General features: G+C 59.0%; 2 protein-coding genes and 1 long non-coding RNA gene across 5 annotated transcripts in view; 1 reads left to right on the forward strand and 2 right to left on the reverse strand.

Annotated features, from left to right (window-relative positions):
* The window catches only part of LOC137843863 (uncharacterized), a 23,902-nt gene extending 22,969 nt beyond the window's left edge, over positions 1–933 (reverse strand). The window contains exon 1 of the long non-coding RNA XR_011089733.1: positions 498–933. This is a non-coding gene — a long non-coding RNA (uncharacterized lncRNA). The remainder of the gene's footprint in view (positions 1–497) is intronic.
* ALX3 (ALX homeobox 3) overlaps positions 1–5,819 on the forward strand; it is a 6,367-nt gene extending 548 nt beyond the window's left edge. The window contains exons 2-4 of the mRNA XM_068659611.1: positions 2,535–2,845; positions 4,098–4,160; positions 4,923–5,819. Coding sequence (XP_068515712.1) covers positions 2,535–2,845; positions 4,098–4,160; positions 4,923–5,240 — 692 coding nt within the window. The 3' untranslated portion in view covers positions 5,241–5,819. The remainder of the gene's footprint in view (positions 1–2,534; positions 2,846–4,097; positions 4,161–4,922) is intronic.
* Positions 5,820–7,712: 1,893 nt separating this feature from the next.
* STRIP1 (striatin interacting protein 1) lies at positions 7,713–18,587 on the reverse strand. 3 transcript variants are annotated; one of them, XM_068659606.1, is made up of 21 exons: positions 18,458–18,587; positions 17,252–17,321; positions 16,894–16,968; positions 16,226–16,360; positions 15,717–15,837; positions 14,658–14,726; positions 14,327–14,433; positions 13,750–13,877; positions 13,090–13,272; positions 12,720–12,937; positions 12,058–12,123; positions 11,790–11,853; positions 11,265–11,336; positions 10,911–10,985; positions 10,601–10,698; positions 10,208–10,334; positions 10,013–10,113; positions 9,786–9,852; positions 9,363–9,467; positions 8,855–9,059; positions 7,713–8,547 (listed from the first exon to the last, which is right to left on the reverse strand). In XM_068659606.1, exons 1-21 carry the CDS (start codon positions 18,551–18,553, stop codon positions 8,300–8,302), a joined length of 2,430 nt encoding a protein of 809 aa, XP_068515707.1. In that variant the 5' UTR covers positions 18,554–18,587; the 3' UTR covers positions 7,713–8,299. The 3 variants fall into 3 exon arrangements, with proteins under 3 accessions (XP_068515707.1, XP_068515706.1, XP_068515709.1); XM_068659605.1 differs by lacking the exon at positions 18,458–18,587 and adding an exon at positions 18,294–18,451; XM_068659608.1 differs by lacking the exon at positions 18,458–18,587 and adding an exon at positions 17,397–17,580.
* Between the last annotated feature and the right edge of the window lie 360 nt (positions 18,588–18,947).

Raw genomic sequence — 18,947 nt, forward strand, 5'->3', positions numbered from 1 at the left:
GGCCGGGAGCGGGGAGAGTTCAAGCTCCGGGGATGGAAAAGCGGCCCCGTCCCTCGGGGGGGATGCGTCCGGCCGCCGCCCGGGCCCGGCCTCACCGGCAGCGCCCGGCGCCCGACGGCAGCTCCTGGGCCGGGAGCGGCGGGGTCCCGGGGGGTCCCGGCTCGGGGCCGCCGCCAGGCTCGGGCAGGACGCGGCGCTTCCCCCGGGCCCGCTCCTCTCCTCGCTCTTTCCCTCCCGGACGAGGCCGTCGGAGACCGCCGAGGGCTCCGGTTCATCCCGTCCCGCGGGCCTTTTATGTCCCCGTTCGCTTTAATAGAACCCCCCAAAAAAAAAGGAAAAAAAAAAAAGGAAAAAAAGGAAAAAAGAAAAAAAAAAAGGCAGCACCGCAGTGTAATGGGAACCAGGTGGGGCTCGGCACAACAGGTAGAGAAAGCCACGGGGCACGGGGAGCCCCCACTGCCACCCCCCGGGCCGGGCCGTACCGGGGCCGCGCTTACCTGCTCCGGGTGCCGGCAGCCGCGTTCTCTCCCCCGGTTCCCGGGAGCCCTTCCCGTGCCCCGTCCCTTCACTAATGATCCCTCTGAGTGCTCCTTTCCCCTCCCGGTTCACCCAATAATCGTGCAGCTGTTCCCCAGCTGCTGGCTTCCCCAGCGCCGCAAAATTGGTCAGGGGGTGTTGGTTTGGGGGGTATCTGTATCTTCCCTTTTTCCCATCCTCTTTGTCCCCCTGCGACTCTGTTTATTTAGCTACACGCCTGTATCCTGCTCCCTTCCTGCCTTCTCCTTTTTGGCCATTTATTTATTTGTCTCCAATGCTGGAACCCGCTGGACGCTTGGAAATGCGGTGCCTTTGGAAAGGGGAAAAACCCCGAACCCGACGCATTTATCAGACCGGTTTGTGCAGCGGATTTTTTTTTTACTTTGTTTTTCCTGATTTTCAGTTGCTTTTTTTTTTTTTTTTTTTTTTTTCGCCTTCGCTCTGCTCCTTGGTGGGGCTTGTTTTTTATCACTAAACCCCCTGGCCCAGCTCTAGCCCGGGCTCAGCCCGGCCGAGCCCTTTGAAAGACAAAGCCGGGAGGAAGCGGCAGCTCGGCCTCATCCCTTCACCGTTACCCGCCGCCGGGGCACGGACACAGGTCGGTACCGAGAGGGAAGGGGAGCAGTCGCCCCCCCCCAAAACCCCACCCCAAGATAACATTTTCCCGTTAATTCAAAGCAGATGCACCTCGACTCTTGTCTGTGCGCAGTAACCCCCAAATTGCCTTAATTATGAAACAACCAAAAATCAAAAAGGAAAGTCCAGAAAAGGCCGCTGCGGGGGCTGGTTGCGGGGGAGCACAGAGCCCCACGAGGGTGTGTGGGGACCCCACTCCGCTGAGATGTGACGGTAGCGGGCCAGGAAGGAGGATCTGTCCCCAAGGAGGTGATTTCCCCCTCGCCGGCCCCCAGCGCTGTGCCGTGCCCAGCACCCAGCGGTGGGCTGCATCCTGCCCATCTCCAGGGCTGAGCCCACCGGGAGGGCTTCTGGCCCCTACCTGCTGCCAGCCCAAGTCCCTGGAGGTGGTAGTAGTTGGGTGGGGGCAAAAGAATGGATTTCAGTTCATCTCCTGTCCGGGTAAAGCCCCTGTGTGTCCCCTGCGACTGCTGGGGGACCAGGTCCCCTTCACCAGTTCTGCTCCTCAGGGGACCCCGCAGCACCAGATCCTGGCCAGAGCCGCTCAGACTCTGAGCTCTGCGTGTCCCTCCGTGGGGACAAGCACCCCTCCCTGGGGGACAAAGGCAATCGTGGTGCCTCTGAAACACTGGCAGGGATTTGGCTCCTGGAGTCCATTCTGTGAGACTCCCCACAGGCCAAGCAGCAGTGCGGGGAGGGGGGGAACCCCAACTTATTGCTCTGGCTCCTGTCGTGCAGGAGGGAGGGGAAAGGAGCAAAGAGGGTGGGGTTTTTTGTTTGGTTGGTTTTTACTCCTTTTTGAATTGTTTCCTGAGAGTTACGGCTGAAGGAAATGCAGTACCAGCAGCAGGCAGAGGCTTTTTGGGGTGCGCTGTGCCTGTCCCCCCTTGAACCGAGCTGAGCCATAGGACTCTGGATGTGACCCAGGCTCTGCAGCTCCAATGGCTCTGCCCCGGGAGGAGGCAGCAGCCTGTGCAGGAAGGGAGTGGGGAGAGCTGAGCAAAGCTCGGCCAGGAAGGTGAACCCTCACTCGCCTGCCTCTGCCCCGCTGCACACCCTGTACCCATCAGAGCAGCTCCTGAGAGGCGCCCCAAGTGCGGGTCCTGCGGTGCCGAGCACCCACCAAGCTTTCCCCCGGCACCCTCGGGGAGCCAGCCCCCTGCTCCCCCAGAGCGAGGGCTTTGCCCTCCACGCTCCCTGCCATGACTTTGACCCAGATGGAGCCCCTTTCCCCTGGAGCTGCACCCACACATCTCATGGGGTGATGGGGAATGCACCCAAAATGCAGTCTTCATCCTCTCCCTGCAGGAACGGGGGGCTCCTTGCGTTAACCAACCCCCCTTGTGGCTCTCCCCTCCCAGGTGGTGAGAAGGGATGCAAAGGCGAGTACCAGGTGGTGCCCGCAGCCTGCCGAGCCCCCAGCAAAGCCCCGGGACAGCTGGGCTGCATGCTGGCAGCACCCCTGGGCAGCCTGCGGGAGCACCCAGCTCCCCCGCTGCCCGAGTCCCTGCCGCTGGGCAGGAGCAAGAGCAAGAAGCGGAGGAACAGGACGACCTTCAGCACTTTCCAGCTGGAGGAGCTGGAGAAGGTTTTCCAGAAGACGCACTACCCCGACGTCTACTCTCGTGAGCAGCTGGCGCTGCGGACGGACCTGACCGAGGCCAGGGTGCAGGTATGGCTTGGGGCTCTCGGCATCTTGCTAAGGGGTCATGCCAGGCAGGGCTGGAGGACACTTTCCTCTCCTGCGCAGCAGAGGTTGCGGAGGTGATGCTGAGTGAGGGGCTGGTGCTGCCTGGGGGATTGGGCCAAGCCCCAGGGAGGAAATCCCAGCCCTGGTGCTCGCTGCGCCCACCACCACAGTGGTGCCAAGTGCCAGCTGCCTCACTTCACCTCTTCCTTTGTCCCCTCCAAGGGACAGCAGAAGTTAAAATTTGGGAGGCTGCTGCCAGCACCCCCCAGCCTCCTCGTACCCTGTGCCCCACCAAACACCCCCCTAACACCCTCCTGGCCTCCCTCCCATCCCAACCCCAGATGAGCAGTGATGGAGCATCCCCACACCCAGCCCAAGCCCCCAGGGTGCAGCCTGGATGGGGCTGGGGATCCCATCCCAGGACCCCAGTTTTGTGTTGTGGGGTGGGGTGAGGCCCTCCCTCCGTGCCCCAGCTCTGCCGGCACCGTACCAGCAGCCGGCCAGCGGGCTTTTCCAGAGGCGTTGCCACGCAGTGTGACGCTCCGTGCTGGCGGAGGAGACTTGGAGGGGGGGCCCGGTGGAGAGAGCAGCGCAGGCGGGGGGGAACAGAGCAGGGCACGAGGCTGGGGGCGCGTGGCATGAGGCTGGGCACTGACTGCCCCGAGCCACCGAGCTCTGGGTACTGCCCCCTGCATGGGGCAGGGGCAGGGGACACACACCCCAAGCCAGCACATACCCAGCCTCGCCATGCCTGCCATGGCCTCTGAGAGAGCTGCAAGCCCTGATTTGGGGTGGATTTGGCTGAAATTAACAGTAGCACTGAGAGCTGTGTGGCAGGAATCCCAGCACCACGTCCTGCTCTCCGGGACACGTTGCTGTACTGGTACACTCCCAGCAGCACAGAGGGGGTGTGGGGTGGGGGGTTTTGTCCTGAAGAGCCTCCTGCAGCAAAACCTGGGGTAAATGAAGCCCAGAATCACAAGGGGGAGAAAATCACCACGCGTGGAGCAGGACTGCTTCTTTCCCAAGAGAGATGCGCCATTTCTGTTCTTTTGCTAGAGAAAACATCTGGGGAGCTTGAGGCTGTCCAGAGCTGCACATGAGGGAATTTTCTCCATTCCCCACCATGGAGAGAATCAGCAGGGGAAGGGGACGATGGGGGGGCACCACAGGTTACTCTTCCTGCCGGGACAGGCGGGGGTCTCCACGCCTCAGCCCCTCCTCTGCCCCCCAGGTCTGGTTCCAGAACCGACGGGCCAAGTGGCGGAAACGGGAACGCTATGGGAAAATCCAGGAGGTGAGAAACCCCACAGCTGCCCACAGCACCCCACTACCCCCATCGGTAACCCACAGTGCCCAGCTTTTGCCTCTGCCACGAGCTGTGTGGTTGTGCCCACCCCCCTTGCAAGGCACCTGGCCCCCACGGGAGATCAGGGAAGATGCAGCAGCACGTTCTGCTAGGGCAGGAAGAGGCTGCTTCATGGCCCTGCCATCTCCCCTGGGAACGTCCCCCTCCGGGAAGGTGTTGGGTTCCCCCCCATGCAAGGAAACCCCTTTTGCAGGGCTGGTGATCCATCATTCCCGTCAGCATCCCCTGATGGTGCGTGGTCACCCAGGGTCTCCCTCCTCTTCCTCATCGTCCTGTAAATCCGTCAGCATTTCATCCCTCCCTTTTCTGCAAAACTGCCTTATTTTCAAACACTGAAAAGCACCAAAATAGTTTAAAAAGCAGCTTTGTACACATCCTCCATACTCTCCCATGACTGCCCTGCTTGGTGTAGGGGCTGCAGCACCACAAGGGAACAGGGCTGGGGAGGTGACAGGGGGGTCAGCAGCACTGCGAACTGCACACCCTACAGGGCAGCGTTCTGCACAGATTTCTATCAGGATTAGCTCCCCCAAGCAATTAAAGTAAAGCAAGGGCAGCCCTTGCATTGCTCGCTCGCTGGGGACAAGGGGGATTCAAGAGCTGGGGGGGGTGATGTGGTCCCAACCCTCATCTGTGCATACCCAGCCTCTCCACCGCTTCACTTTGGGATTCCTGTTCCTTTTTTTGCAGCTGCAGAGCAACCTCTGGCCGAGCTCCGGCCCTGGGAGCCCAACAGGGCCTTGCCTCGTGGCCCCCGAGAGCATCCCGTCCCCGTGCGTGTCTCCGTACCCCCACGCTCACAGCAACATGGCCAGCTTCATGGGCATCCCCACCTCTCCCAGCCACCCCCCCGGCATCAACAGCCTGTATTCCCTGCACGGCCTCCCCCCGACCCTCGGTGGCCACCCCTTCGAGCCCCCTCCAGAGAACGACTACAAATCGCCCGCCCTGGTGACGCTGCGGATGAAAGCCAAGGAGCCGGGCAGCCTGCTGGGCTGGACCACGTAACCCACCCCCACGGGACATGGACCCCTCGCCTGAGCCCCCCGCAGCCCCGGGACGCATCCTCCCTGCCTGCTTCCTCCCTCCCGAGGCACACGGCACCGCTCGGCACTGGGGGGTGGGAGCGGGGTCACCCCTGTCCCCCATGCACCCCGATCACTGCCAGCTTCCCCCAGCCCAGCCCTCTCCATCGTGCTATCGGGGGGCAGGAAAAGGGTACCCCCGAAACACAGCCCACCCTGCCACCTCTCTGCCCCCCCCCGCAGACACAGAGGCTGGTGGGGGCCCAGCTGTCACTGCCTCTGCCATGGGGGCTGGTGCTGGGACCCTGAAATCAGCTCCAGAAAACCCTGAGGATACTCTGAGGCTGCAGCCCCCAGGGAAGGTGACCATGGGGGCAGGGATGGGAGACCCGCATGGCAGGGGGAGCTGGGTGGTTTTGGGGCACCATTCCCTTCTCCTGGGGAACTGAGCTGCTCTCTTCCCCAGCTTGGACACATGGCCCCTAAACCAGCGCGGAGCTCCCCCCTTCCTCTCTCCCCTCCCTCCGTCCCAGTCTGGGTGTCCCAGCTGCAGCTGTCCTGGGAAGAAATGGTCACTTCAGGTGGGGGGGTGTCCAATTTTTGGAGTGGTCTCAGGCATCGGGAGGGAGGGGACACGACTGAATTTCCCCATGCAGCTGATGTGCTTCATTTGCTCTGTGACAGGGGGGTCCCGGAGCAAACTGCAAAGCACCCCCAAACACCTCTTCAAGGCAGTGCATCCGAGCTTACTTTCCAGACAGTAAACGCCCCATCACCACGGCCAAATTGTCCAAATCAAGCCAACAACAGGTCTCTTCTTGCTCCTGCTGAACCCATCTTTAAAAGATGCTGTTATACTTCCTTGTGCAAAAACAAAACAAAAAAAAAAAAAAAACAAAAAAAAAAAACAAAATATCCAAAACAGCCCTCCCCCTTTGCTGCCAGTTCTGCTGCATGCCCGTGCTGGGGAAGGAAAGTGGAGACGCTCAGGAAAGGCCGAGCCTCACTGACCAGCCCAATCTGGGGCAAAAAAAAAAAACAAACAAAAAAAAAACAAGGTTTCCATGCAAAACCCTCCAAAAGTCTCAGTACCCCAGGAGCACCATGGCCACGGCAGGTGGACAACCCCCAGGGGCCCCATACTGCACCCCCACTTCCTGCAGCCCCTGCCATCTGCAGGGATTTTGTTACTCATTTATAAACAATAAAACACACTTTAATAAGTTATTTATGGCTGGGGCCATGCTGTAAAAGCCACGGTCTGTGATCACCCGCACAGCTGGGGAACATTTCGGAGAGGCTTGATGGAGACACAGCTCGCTCACACCTCGGCTGCTCGGGCGCTGGCTCCTGCCCCGGGAGCGGAGCAGGCACAAGGTGGGTGCCGGGGGCTGCCCGCACCCCAGCAGGAGGGAAGCAGCCCTCAGCAGTTCAGCTTTGCAAACAAACACATCGCATCCCCCCCCCATCCATACCGCTCAGCGGGGAACAAGGGCAGGGTGCAGCACCGGGGATGGTTTGTGTCACGGGACACCCAGCAGGAGCACCATGGGTTCAGCCTCTGCCCCTGTCTTGCCTCTCGCTGAAGTCAGGGGTGAATCTTTTGGGATTCACCAACCCAAGCTACCCACAGCTGCTGCTACCCCTTGGTCAGGGAAACTGAGGCACAGCAAGGCACAAAGGGGAGCTCTGTTGTGACCAGGCTCCAGGGATGGTTTGGTCTCCAGCTCCTCCACTGAATCACAGAATCGTTAAGGTTGGAAAATACCTCCAAGGTCACCTGGTCCAACTGTCCCCCCCACTACCAGCACCCACTGAGCCGTGTCCCCAAGCACCAGCCCCAACCTCTCCTGGAGCCCCCCCAGGGACGGGGACTCCCCCACCTCCCTGGGCAACCCGTCCCAACGCCTGCCCGCTCTGTCTGAGCAGAAATGGCTCCTCATTGCCCGCCTCAACCTCCCCTGGCACAGCTCCAGGCCGTTCCCTCTGCTCCTGGCCCTGGTTATCTGCGAGCAGAGGCCGACCCCCAGCTCCCCACCCCTCTCAGGGAGCTGCAGAGAGCAATGAGCTCTGCCCTGAGCCTCCTCCAGCCCAGACACCCCCAGTTCCCTCAGCCGCTCCTCACAGGACTTGTGTCCCAGGCCCTTCCCCAGCCTCGTAGCCCTGCTCTGGGCACACTCCAGGGCCTTGATGTGCTTCTTGCAGTGAGGGGCCCAAAGCTGAACACAGCACTTGAGGTGCGGCCTCACCAGAGCAGAGGACAGGGGGATGATCACCCCTAGGCCAACAGATCTGGTCCGCCTTAAGTGTGTGACCTGAGGACCACGTGGGGATAAGGATGGGAAACACAAGACCACGAACCTGGGCACCAGCTCAGCCCCACCACTGTCCTCACCCATGGCTGTTTCCCTGGGGCCAAAGGGATGAGGACACAGACAGAGATCAGACACACAGCTCAGAGGTATCGCGAATATATATATATATGTACAGCTCATCCACCCCACCCAGCGGGGCAAGGCAAGACTGCAGCCTCCAGCCCACCCCAGCCCCTCGGCCCTGTCACCACCATGTTCCCAGCACCCCTGGCCCCTTTGCTGTGTCCCCCAGCAGGGTCTGGTGGGGGGGACACAGCTACGGTCTTCCTGCCACAGTAGCCCTGTGTCCCACAGCATCACCTCCCCTCGATTTGCTCCACTAACTGCTCTCCCTCCTCGGCCCTGGCTGGTGAGAGGAGGTGGCAGGGCGATGGCAGTGCCACATCTGAAAGGCTGGAGCAGGGGCACAGAGTCCTCCATCTAACAGGAGACACCCAGGGAACTGTGGCCTCTTTTCAAAGCCTTCACCCCCAGCACAGGATTGAGGATGACAAAGCCTGGGAGAAGGCAGAGGGGCACCATGGCATCCCGGATCCCTCCCAGCCCTGCCGCAGGGGGCCAGGCACCCACAGACCCTGCTAAAGCCACACACCTGCGGCTTCACCCCCCAGCCTCCAGCCTGTCCCCAGACACCTCCTGCTTCCCCACTATCCTCGCTGCGAGGCCATCACTGCAGCAGCTCCTCCCAGGAGATGGGCCGGGAGAAGACCTCTCTCTCCAGCCACAGGTCGTAGTTGACCTGGAAATCCTCAGGCAGCTCCACGCGCTGGCCCAGCACGCTCTGCAGGCAGTTGTCCACAGGCAGGAAGTCAGGGTTGCTGTGCGCCCGGTCATAGCGGCGTGAGTTGAAGCGCTCAATGCTGGCACGCAGGGCACACTCCTCTGCCTGGAAATCCCAGGGCCGGGCATCCAGGTCTGGGCAGAGGGAAGAGGGTGTCAGAGGAGAGCTGGGGCACTTCAGGCAACCAACATCCCCCAGGATGAGATTTTTCAAATTCTTACAAAGAGCAGAATGCATAGGCACAGAGCAGGCAGCCACCGACATTTCCAACACTGCTGGCCACTGCCAGCTCCTTCCCCACAATGCCATCACCCCCAAATCTTCCCAGACCCAGGGGCTGCAAAAACCCTAAGCAAAGGGACAGCTCTGGCACAAACACATCTCTGCATGGAGTGGAAGGACTGCGGGTAACAGGACACGTGGCAGCTGCAGCAGACATACCGTTGCCATAAGCCCAGTCGTCATTGAGACGGTGCCGCACTTTCTGGTAGATGGCTGACATGGTCTTCATGTTGCTCTTCCTCCACTGCCGACCCAGGTACTTGGTCTGCACCTTAAGCAACTTCAGCACGTAGAGCTGCATCATGGCTTGCTTCACCTTCAGTGCCCGCTTCAGGATGGGCGCAGACTTGAACACCACCAGCATCTGAGGAACAGCCAGGGCCGGGTGGTGGCACAGCTGGGGACACCTGGGTGCCCCCTGCTGTACAGGTGCCAGCCCCCTCCTGCAGCCCAGGCACACACACAAACCTTCCGTGCAGCATGCACGCACCCTCCCCAAAAGCCTCCCACTCCCCACTCACCTCCCTTCACTCTGCAGGCACCCCCATTGCTCTCCCACTCTCCAGCAAGTTCTGGGGTGTAGCCTGAGGGGCGCCCCAAGGTACCCACCATCCTCTCACCCAATTTAGCCTGCCTGGGCTGAGCCCGAGGGGTCCCCAGCCCTCACCATAGTGCGGGAGTGCTTCCACTTGGTCAGCTTATTCAGGATGCGCAGGAGGTTTATGCAGGAGAAAAGGTTCCTCCAGCAAAACTGGTTGTTGTCTCCTGCCTCCTGCAGGAAAGCAGAGGCAGAAGTAAAGCGTGAGATGGAAGCAGGGATGCAGATATGAAAAGGAGAGGCTGTGCTGGCCCCAGGACCATTGCCCAAAGAGGCACGGCACAGCAAGCAGCCAGGAGATGCCTGCCAGCCCAAGGGTACCCACAGAACCCTCAGCAGTGCCAGAGGCAGAGCACAGAAGTGTTGAGGGTGCCAGGTCTGGGTGCTGGAGCCCTGCTGTCTCCCTGCGCCCACAAACCCCTCTGGAAAGCACTGCAGGTCACTGGGAGCCCAAAGAGAAGGGAGCAGCCCGAAGAGAAGGGAGCAGCATACCAGACTCTCCGCTGTCAGCTCCGGCAGCTCGTGCACCACACAGTATGGGTAGTCCAGGACAGAAATGCTGCAGAAAGGAGGGAGGGTGTCACGCTGCTCCCATGGATCATACCCCATGCAGGGCTGTGGGGCAAGGCAGTCCCCCAACTGGGCCTGCCTGCACCCAAGCCCTGGCCAGGGAGGGAGAAAGCAAGCAGAACCCCCTTTCCCATACCCTCCTCCACTACCTGTTCTTGGCAGTGATGTAGGACATGATGTTCTGGTTGAAAAACTTCAGGATGAGTGGGATACAGTTGGCAAAGACCAGATGCTGGGCCATATACTCAAACTGTGGAGAAAGGCCAAGGGGGCAGGTGAATGCAGACCCATCCTGGGTGCTGCCCATCCCAGAAGCTTGGTGGCCAGACCCTGGCCCAGCTCACCTGATAGATGTGATTCAGTTTGAAGTGCTTGAGCAGAAGGAGCAAGACAGCAGAAATGGCTTTGACGATGATCTCCTTGTGCCGATTGACATCCACTCCCAACTTCATGCTCTGCAGCACTGTGGTCCTGGGGCACACAGAGGAATCCTTGGGGCAGTGCCTGCACCCTACCAGCCCCAGAGGCTGCCCCAGAGGTGTCTGTGGGCAGCCTTGCCATTCCCTGGGCTATCAAGCAGGGAATGCAGTCAGGTTCTGCTACACCACAGGACAGTCAGATTGCCCAGGAAGCATCAGCCCAGTCACAGCCCCCACGATCCTGCCTGGCTCCAAACCCTTCTTCCTTCCCTCCCCATTACAACTGAACTCCTCCGCTCGCCCTCCATGGTCACTCACGGCATCTCCTCTGGTAAGACATCTGCCAGGATGTTGATAGAGTCCGTCTTAGCTTTGGATGTGGGAGCTGCAGCAAGGAGGATCTTCAGGAGAGCAATCTGGGGAGAAAAGAGAGAGATGGAAAAGGGGGTGGGGGAAACCAGCCACAAGCCACCCTTCCCCACCAGACAACAGAGGGACAGTGACACATATGTTCAGAAGGAAGAAAACGTGGGGACATGACTAGAAAAGGACAGAACAGCAGAGGTGAGAGGCTCCCAGATCGGCTCCAGGAGGATGGAGCAGAGCCGAGGAGACCCACAGTGCTCACCATGTACTGCGGCAGACTCGGCAGGAGGCCCTGGTACAGGATCTCTGCAGGGACTTGCTCTACTTCTTCTTCCCCCTGGTGCCAGGAGAGATCAGAAAACCTCACACCAGGAGCAGCCACCAGTGCAAAGGGTCTGTTTCAGCCCTGGGTGTTCTGACCCTAAGGGTAAGATATCCCCGGCTCCTGCCCAACGTTCCCTTGCATACCCCCCTCTCTGTCCCTGGAGAAATTGCTCCTCCTTCCCTAACGACCTGCAGAGCAAACCCAGCCCTCCCGACTGCTGAAACACCAGGCAGAACCACATGCCCACAGCTCCAACTCTGGAGCCTCATCCCATCCACACCCCACACTCACCCCAGAGAGCGGGGAGCGCAGGTACTCATCCTCCATGTGCACTTGCACCTCTGCGATTGACGTGTACTTGTGCTGCAGAGAGAAAGAAGAGGGTTCACACCAAGGGCCAGAGTCCCCCACCAATGTTATCACTCCCTGCCTGCTCTGCAGCACATCCTGACACTGCCCCAGCATTACTGCATTTCCCGCTCTGTCCTCTCATCTTTTTTAGTCCCTCCAGGAACCTTTTTACTCCTATCCTACTGGTGACCCAACACTGATGGGAAGGGAGGCAGGGGGACGGTGGCTGCTGGTCTCACCTCTGGGACAACCCCAGTAAGAAAAGGATGAAGCCAGTGAGGAAAGAGGCTTGGCCAGCCTGGGAAACCAGGGAAGAAATGAAAACTTGAGGTCTCTCATCTCACACGACTGAGCAAGGTGGGGAGAGGTCAGGAAAACACAGCACTGGCCCCGACCTGTGATCAGTGCAGGGGGTGGGGGACCCACACAAAGGCAAGAACTGGAGGAATCCATCAACGTACTCACCTGCTTCAGGGTTCGGATGCTTTCATGGATGGGCCTGGGTAACCCCACCACTGTGTTGGTGTCACTGGAGAGAAGGGAAAAAGCTGGGCTGGTTGCAGACAGGAGCAATCATGAGCCACCCACCCCATGGGCAGGTCAGGGACCACCACCCAGAGGAGCTGGCAGCTGAGCTTGCCAATTGGAGGGTAGCAGCAGCCCCCACACTAGCAGCCTCTGCCACAGCACCCCCACACCAACAGTTCCCTAGGATGGCTCTGCAGGAACCCACCTGCCCAGAGTGTAGCCGATGAACTTGCTGCGGCTGGACTCCAGGAACATCTCGATGTCCTTCTCTCTGCAGCAAAAGGGACAAGAAGAAGAGTCGCATCTTCCCATCAGCCTAAATCCCCCTTGCAGCTGGGGACACAGAGCCAGGTTCTTTTCAGTGGTGCCCAGTGCCAGGACAAGAGGCAATGGACACAAACTGGAACAAGAGGTTCCATCTAAACATCAGGAAGCACTTCTGTACTGCGCAGGTGACAGCACTGGTACAGCTCGCCCAGAGAGGCTGTGGAGTCTCCTCCTTGAAGATCTTCAAGAGCCACCTGGGCATGGTCCTGAGCAACCTCATCTACGCAACCCTGCTTGAGCAGATGGGTTTGACCAGACGACCTCCAGAAGTCCCTTCCATTCTTAACCATTCTGTGATACACCACAGCCCCCAAGCACAGGGCATCAGGAATAAACATTTGGCCTCGTGGCCAAATAGAGGGAACAGTGGGTGTCATCCCACTGACCGATAGCCACTGAAGTGACCACCTGATTGACCTCCCCATCTCCAACATCTTCCACACACCCCTGCTGAAGTCACAAAATGTAACAGCCTCTATTTTACTTGAGCAGCTCCAGCTTTCCCTGCAGCCCAGCCCAGGATCAGCCCCCCAGACTCACCGGACCTTGGGGGCCCAGGGCAGCCCCTTGGGGCAGGCAATGCGGTCACTTGGGGGATGCTGGGTGGGCGGAGGCATCACCTCATCACGTTCAAGGGGAAAGGTCTCTCCCTCCAGGCTGTTGTCATCATCATTTTCCTCCTCTTCCTCACGGGAGTCATCAGCTTTGTAAGGGTCCCGCTCATTGAAGGCATCGAGGTTATCCTGTTTAATCAGGGCCTGGAGAAAAAAAAAAAAGAGCAGGAAGGTGGGTTCTGTCCTACTGCTTACTGTCAGGCAGGGAAATACCCAGGGCACAAACTGCTCCAAGATCTGTGTCCTGACCCCAGCTTTCTCCTGATTAACACTGCTGGCCCCAGTTCTGGACTCACCTTGTGCTCCCGCCGGCCTCGCTTCTGCTGCTGCTCGATAAGATCGGAGGCTGATGCTGGTGGGGAGGCAGCTCTCATATTGCGGATGACTTTAATGCTGTCCTCTGGGAGCGGTGGGAGGCCCAGGACCTCTCGCTTCTCTGCTTTCATACTCTGGAGCTCCTCAAAGCCCCCCAGGGTGCACTGCAAGGGAGACCATGGCAACCTGAACAGAGGGGTATGAGTCCTCTGTACGTGGCACTGGGGGCTTCTCCACCCACCCTCCCAAATCTGCTCTCTGGGAGTCCCAAATCCTTCCCCATGGTCTAAAACAAGATCTGTCTGTCTCCACACTGCTTTTGTCATTGTGAAATACAGCAGGGATGGGAGGTTGTTCGTGCAGCTGCAGCTGAGGTATCTGGACCTTTATCTTTGCATGGAACCCTGGCTAAGGGCCTTAATTGGGTCCATCCTTGAAATCCAACTCCAGAGACCAACATCCAATGCTCCCTTAGGGGGCGAAACCTGAGAGGTTTTTAATCGGGCACACATCTACTCGGCTAAATGCCAGAAAGGAAAGGATGGAGCAATTACAGACAGCTCTGAGGGCAGAACTTCCTTCCTCTACTAAACATAAAACTGCAAGATGCACACTGGCACGCCCAGTGTCCTTTCCCTTACCAGCACAGTCTTCCAGAGCAAGAGCAGCACCTTCTTCATGGGGAAGTGCGGGGCGTGGCCACTGCAGAATTTAGTCACCATCCCAAAGAGCATGACAGAGAAGGGCTCGTTGTTGTACAGAGGGGCTCCTGGAACCAGAGAGCAGCGATAGCCAGGCCCTCCTCACACCCTGTGCTCACCCATCCTCCTGCACACTGGCAACACTGGCCCCTGCACCTCCCACGGCTCTGACAGGCTCTCAACCCCATCTCCAAGGTCCTCATTTCACCCCAGGCAGCTCCTCTTTGCTTTTCCATGGCCTTGTACTATCCATAATTTCTTAACACTGTTTTTAGAGGAAATGACAGCCCATATATTCAATTTCATTCCCAGGGAGCGTGCACACAGGTTGCAAAAAAAGCTGGCTGGCTGGCCTCCTCTGCTCCCCTCCTTCACCCCATCCAGCAAGGTTCAGCCTAGCAGAAACCAACTCAGAGCCCTGCTACCTGGGGCCTGGAGCCAAACCTGATCTTGTCCTGTTGCTCTTCAGCCCCAGGAACCCTCATCCCATCCTCCCCAACAAGTGTGGAGTCCTCACCTAGCTCTGCTCGGAAGGTCTGTCGCATGCTCTTCCACTCGGTCTTGTCCCCCTCGGCCTCCTGCCGGACTGTCTCCACAATCAGATACATGATGTTCAGCAGCACCCTGCAAAGAGCAGAAGATTGGGCTAATCACCAGAGGTTGAGGCGGGTTAAGGAGGCTGCCAGCAGCCAGTGCTCTGGGGGAAGGCTTCATTTGCCACAACCACAGCTTGCCTTCCATTCACCCACTCCACACCAAGGAGTTTGGGCTCAGGCACAGAGGAAAAAAAGCAAGGCAAAGCAAGCCAGAAACTCTTGTCTGCCTCTCCTCCAAACCCTGCTCCATACCTCAGGTCCGTACTGTCAGCCAGGGAGATTGCAGGCTTCCTCACAGCACTGCTGCAAGCTGCGCTGTTACTGCGGAGGGAGAACATCCTCGGTGAGTTTGGGGACATTTTAATTCTGCCCCGAGCAACCCACACACCAGAGCCAAACCCTGGAACCCTGGAACAGGTATTGCTGCAACAAGCCCCCCCCATCAACAAGAAAGGAGGAACACAGCTGTTTCATTCACTGCCAGACAACACAGCTCTTGGTGAATTTCTGCATTGATCACATTTAATTCTACATGACATGACCCAAAACAATGTGTGTCACTGCAGAGGCTGCAGGAATCACATCAGGGATAGACCAGGAATGGGGCTGGGACAACACACAATGACCATGAGCCAGCACTGTGCCCTGGTGGCCAAGAAGGCCAATGGCATCCTGGGGTGTATCAGAAGGGGAGTGGTTAGTAGGTCAAAGAGAGGTTCTCCTCCCCCTCTACTGTGCCCTGGTGAGACTGCATCTGGAATACTGCATCTGGGCCCCTCAGTTCAAGAACAGGGAACTGCTTGAGAGTCCAGCGCAGAGCCACAGGGATGATTAAGGAAGTGGAGCATCTCCCTCACGAGGAAAGGCTGGGGGAGTTGGGTATCTTTGGCTTGGAGAAGAGGAGCCTGAGGGGTGACCTCATTAATGTTTATAAATATGGAAAGGGTGAGGTCAGGAGGATGGAGCCAGGCTCTTCTCGGTGACATCTGATGATAGGACAAGGGGCAGCGGGTGCAAGCTGGAACACAGGAGGTTCTGCATAAATATGAGACAAAACTTTTTCACAGTGAAGGTGACAGAACACCAGAACAGGCTGCCCAGGGGGGTTGTGGAGTCTCCTTCTCTGGGGACATTCAAAACCCACCTGGACACGTTCCTGTGTGACCTGATCTAGGTGTTCGTGCTCTGGAAGGGGGATTGGACTAGATGATCTTTCCCTTCCAATCCCTAACATTTTGTGATTCTGTGACAAAAACCCACCCAGGGAAGAGCTCCAGAGCCACTTCTTAAGTGCCTGCCCACAGTACTCACTCAATCTCCATGTTCAGCAGCTCTACCAGAGCATTGAACGTCCCCACTTCCAGCAACAGGAAGATGTTATACCTCATCCAGGCCTGCACCTCAGCCTCAGAGCCGCACTCCCCAAACGTGCCTGCAATGACACCCTCACTGAATCCCATCTCTGCAGGGACCCCAAGGCCCTTCCATGCAGACAGAACGCTTTGCAGAAGGAATGACAAACACTTTCTTAAATTTAATGCCAAAAGTCAGATGCAGAGGGACAGAACTGCTCTCTTGTGGGTAACAAGAGTCCAAATCAGGCAGAGCAGGCATAGCACATAGAATACTTCTAAGATTTGGACAAAGCTCCTACAAACTGTCTAGTTCCCTCAAGAATTAGCTTTGTTCAAGGCATCCCAAGCAGAATCAAAGATGCAATGAAAAATAAACTCTTCAAAATATTTTAAATCAATAGCTTCCAACCCTTTACCCAGATTTAGGAACAGGGTAAAGGCCGCCAGCCCAGTGTCAGGATGTACCTTGGGCAACGTAAAGGATTGCTCGGGCAACCCTGAGCCGCTTCTCCCGCGCAGTGACCTCCAGCCCGTCGAGCAGCCGCATGGCATGGGTGCGATGCTGGTTCTTGTCCAGCTCCGTCCACTTCTTGTCCCGCACTGGAAAGCCAAAGCAGACAGGCTGAGGGCATGCAGCACCTCTGTCTGCACTGGGCACAAACATCGCAGGAAGAGCTCAAAAGGATTCGGCTTGAAGGAAAACAGGGCTGGCCCAGCAAACGAGACATCGCTGGGAATAATGGCCACGCACGCATGACCAGGGCAGAGGGACTGTCTCCTGTCTCGCGTCACACGGACGGATGAATCCCATCCATCTACACTGCCACCAGCAGCTGATGGAAAATGAGCTGGCTGCTCTTGCTGCTGCCAGTATGTTCCAGCACAGCTGTCCTGGCACTGACAAATCTCCTTGGTCATTAACACCAGCAAATGCTGATCATGCTGGACACAGTGAGCTGCACACCAGGGCCAGCCCACACGTGCTAATGAGGTCTGCAATACAAAATACATGAAGACTGCCACTGCCTGCTGAAGCTCTCTGACACAGCATTAGTGCAGCAACCCCTGCATCTCTTCCACGAGATCCCCATCCCACTCCCAGCGGGGCGAGCGCCCCAAGGGAAAGGTCTTACCATGGATCCTGAAGTCCTCTTCAAAGCACTTGCGGTTGAGCAGGAACTCTGGCCCTTCCGTGTAGCTGTACAGCTCTGCCAAAAGAACACAGGGAAAAAATGTTCACAACCTGCACCAAGCCATCAGAGAAAGCTCCAACTCTGACAAGTTAATTGTTATTTACAATGAGGGAAATGAAAAAAATAAGCCCAGTGTATGGCAAAAAAAAAAATCATTACATGATATCACATCCCTTTTAACACCAGTGAGGTAGTCAAAGACAATAACAAAAACGTTGGAGTCGACAGAATTCCTTTAACCATTACCAGGAAAGAAAATCATGGCTGATTAATTGATTCATCAGGATGAGTCCCTTACCAGAGAGCTCTGCTGCCCATTTATCGGTATCTGCATATTCAAACTCCAGGTCTGGGGACTCGGAATAGCCCTTAAAGTAGAAAAAACCAGTTCAATTACAGCATTTTTCAGTAAAATCAACATCCCCAAGACAATCACAATTCACCTCATCCTCCTGCAGATCCAGGACTATATCTTCTGTTTAAGAAATAACAAATTCACCCGCAGCAGCATAAACGTTACCAAGGCAACCCCCAGCAGAGCTCTCCCCAGCCCTGCTGCCGCATTGAGCTGGGCTGCGCTTCACTGCTCGGCAGCCCCCGCCACTGCACCACCTCCGGAACAGCCCAGGAGCCCCAAAACACCCAAACACGAAGCAGGAGGCAGGGCGTGCCCAACCTCGGGAAAGGCGTGGGTTGGACGAGACCGAGCTGTTCGCCCTTTTTGCACAGATTTAAGAAAACTTCGACGATTCCCCCAGCGACAGATAGATGTCAATAGATGTGAAGAGCGTGCCCGAAACAACCCGAGCTTCTTTGGTGGGGCTGGGAAAACGCCCACGGGAGGCCCCCGGGGGCTGAAGCCTGGCTCCGAGCGGCCCAGCGGAGCCGAGCCCCGGTGAACCCTGCCCAGCCTCGGGGCTCCGCTCCCGGGGGCGCTTCCCCTGCCCCCGCCAGGGCAGCTCCGGAGCCCCCGGGGCCGGGACGCTTCGGGGACACACCGGGAGGGCCGGGGGACGAGGCAGCGCCCCGGCCCCGGCCCGGAGGCCCCTCACAGCCCGGGGACCCCTCGGGGGGCTCCGTCACCTCTCGCCCGGACCGGGCCCGCACCGAGCGCCCGCGGGGTGCCGGCAGCGGGGCGCTGCGAGCCCAGAGCAACCGGAAAGGGGCTGGCGGGGCCGGGCCCGGCACCAGAACCGAGCGGCGGGGCCCAGGCCGGGGGGGAGCCGAGACGGAACCGGACCGGGAGCACCGGGAGCGGCACCGGCCGGGCCCCGCCCCTCCCGGGAAGGCCTCCGCCCGCCCCCCGCACAGCCGGGCCCGGCGGCGGCGGCGGCGCTGACCTCGGAGTCCTTGCGCGGCGGGCGGCCCAGGTCGCGGCCCTTCCCGGGCGGCGCCGCCCCGCCGCGGGCCTTGTTGTTGGCCGGGAGCGGCCCCGCGCCGCCGCCGCCGCCCGGCTCCATGGCGGCCGCCCTCCGCCGCGCGCCGAGCTCTCGCGAGGACTCACCCCCCCTTCTCGCGGGAGCGGCAGGGAGAGCCGGGGCAGCGCCGCCGCCATGTTGGGAGTGGCGCCGGGCTCCGGCCGCTCGGGCGGCTGCGCCATGGCTCCGCCCGCCCGTCCCGCCGCCCCGCCGCGGCGGCCGCGTCACCGCTCGGCGTCGCCCGCCCCCGGCGGCCACGTCCGGTGCGGTACGCGGCCGGCACCGAGCTCCGCCCCCCGAGCCGCCATGTTAGGTGTGGCACGGCCCCCAGAGCCCGCAGCCATGCTGGGAGCGGCGCTTCCGCCCGCGGCTCGACGGCCTCGAGCCGCCATGTTGGGAGTGGCAAGAAGGGGCGGTGCTGGGGACAGACCCCAAAATGAGGGGCCCTGAGCCAGTGAACCCCCAAACCGAGGGGACTGGGGGGGCTTAGACCCCAATTACAGGGGGACGAGAGAGGCCCCATAGAACTCTCAGCCTCTCAGAGGGCCAAGAGGGGCTCACAGAAGATCAAAGTCC

Source organism: Anas acuta, chromosome 24, assembly GCF_963932015.1.
Source record: "Anas acuta chromosome 24, bAnaAcu1.1, whole genome shotgun sequence".
Classification (NCBI taxonomy): Eukaryota; Metazoa; Chordata; class Aves; order Anseriformes; family Anatidae; genus Anas; species Anas acuta.

Coding starts and splice junctions, on each gene's coding strand:
- STRIP1 (XM_068659605.1), bottom strand. CDS start 18,413: ATGGAGCCGGGCGGCGGCGGCGGCGCGGGGCCGCTCCCGGCCAACAAC. Junction 16,361..16,893: donor AGAGGACTTCAGGATCCATG/GTAAGACCTTTC, acceptor TTGGCTTTCCAG/TGCGGGACAAGAAGTGGACG. Junction 14,727..15,716: donor CTGCTGAACATGGAGATTGA/GTGAGTACTGTG, acceptor CTCCCTCCGCAG/TAACAGCGCAGCTTGCAGCA.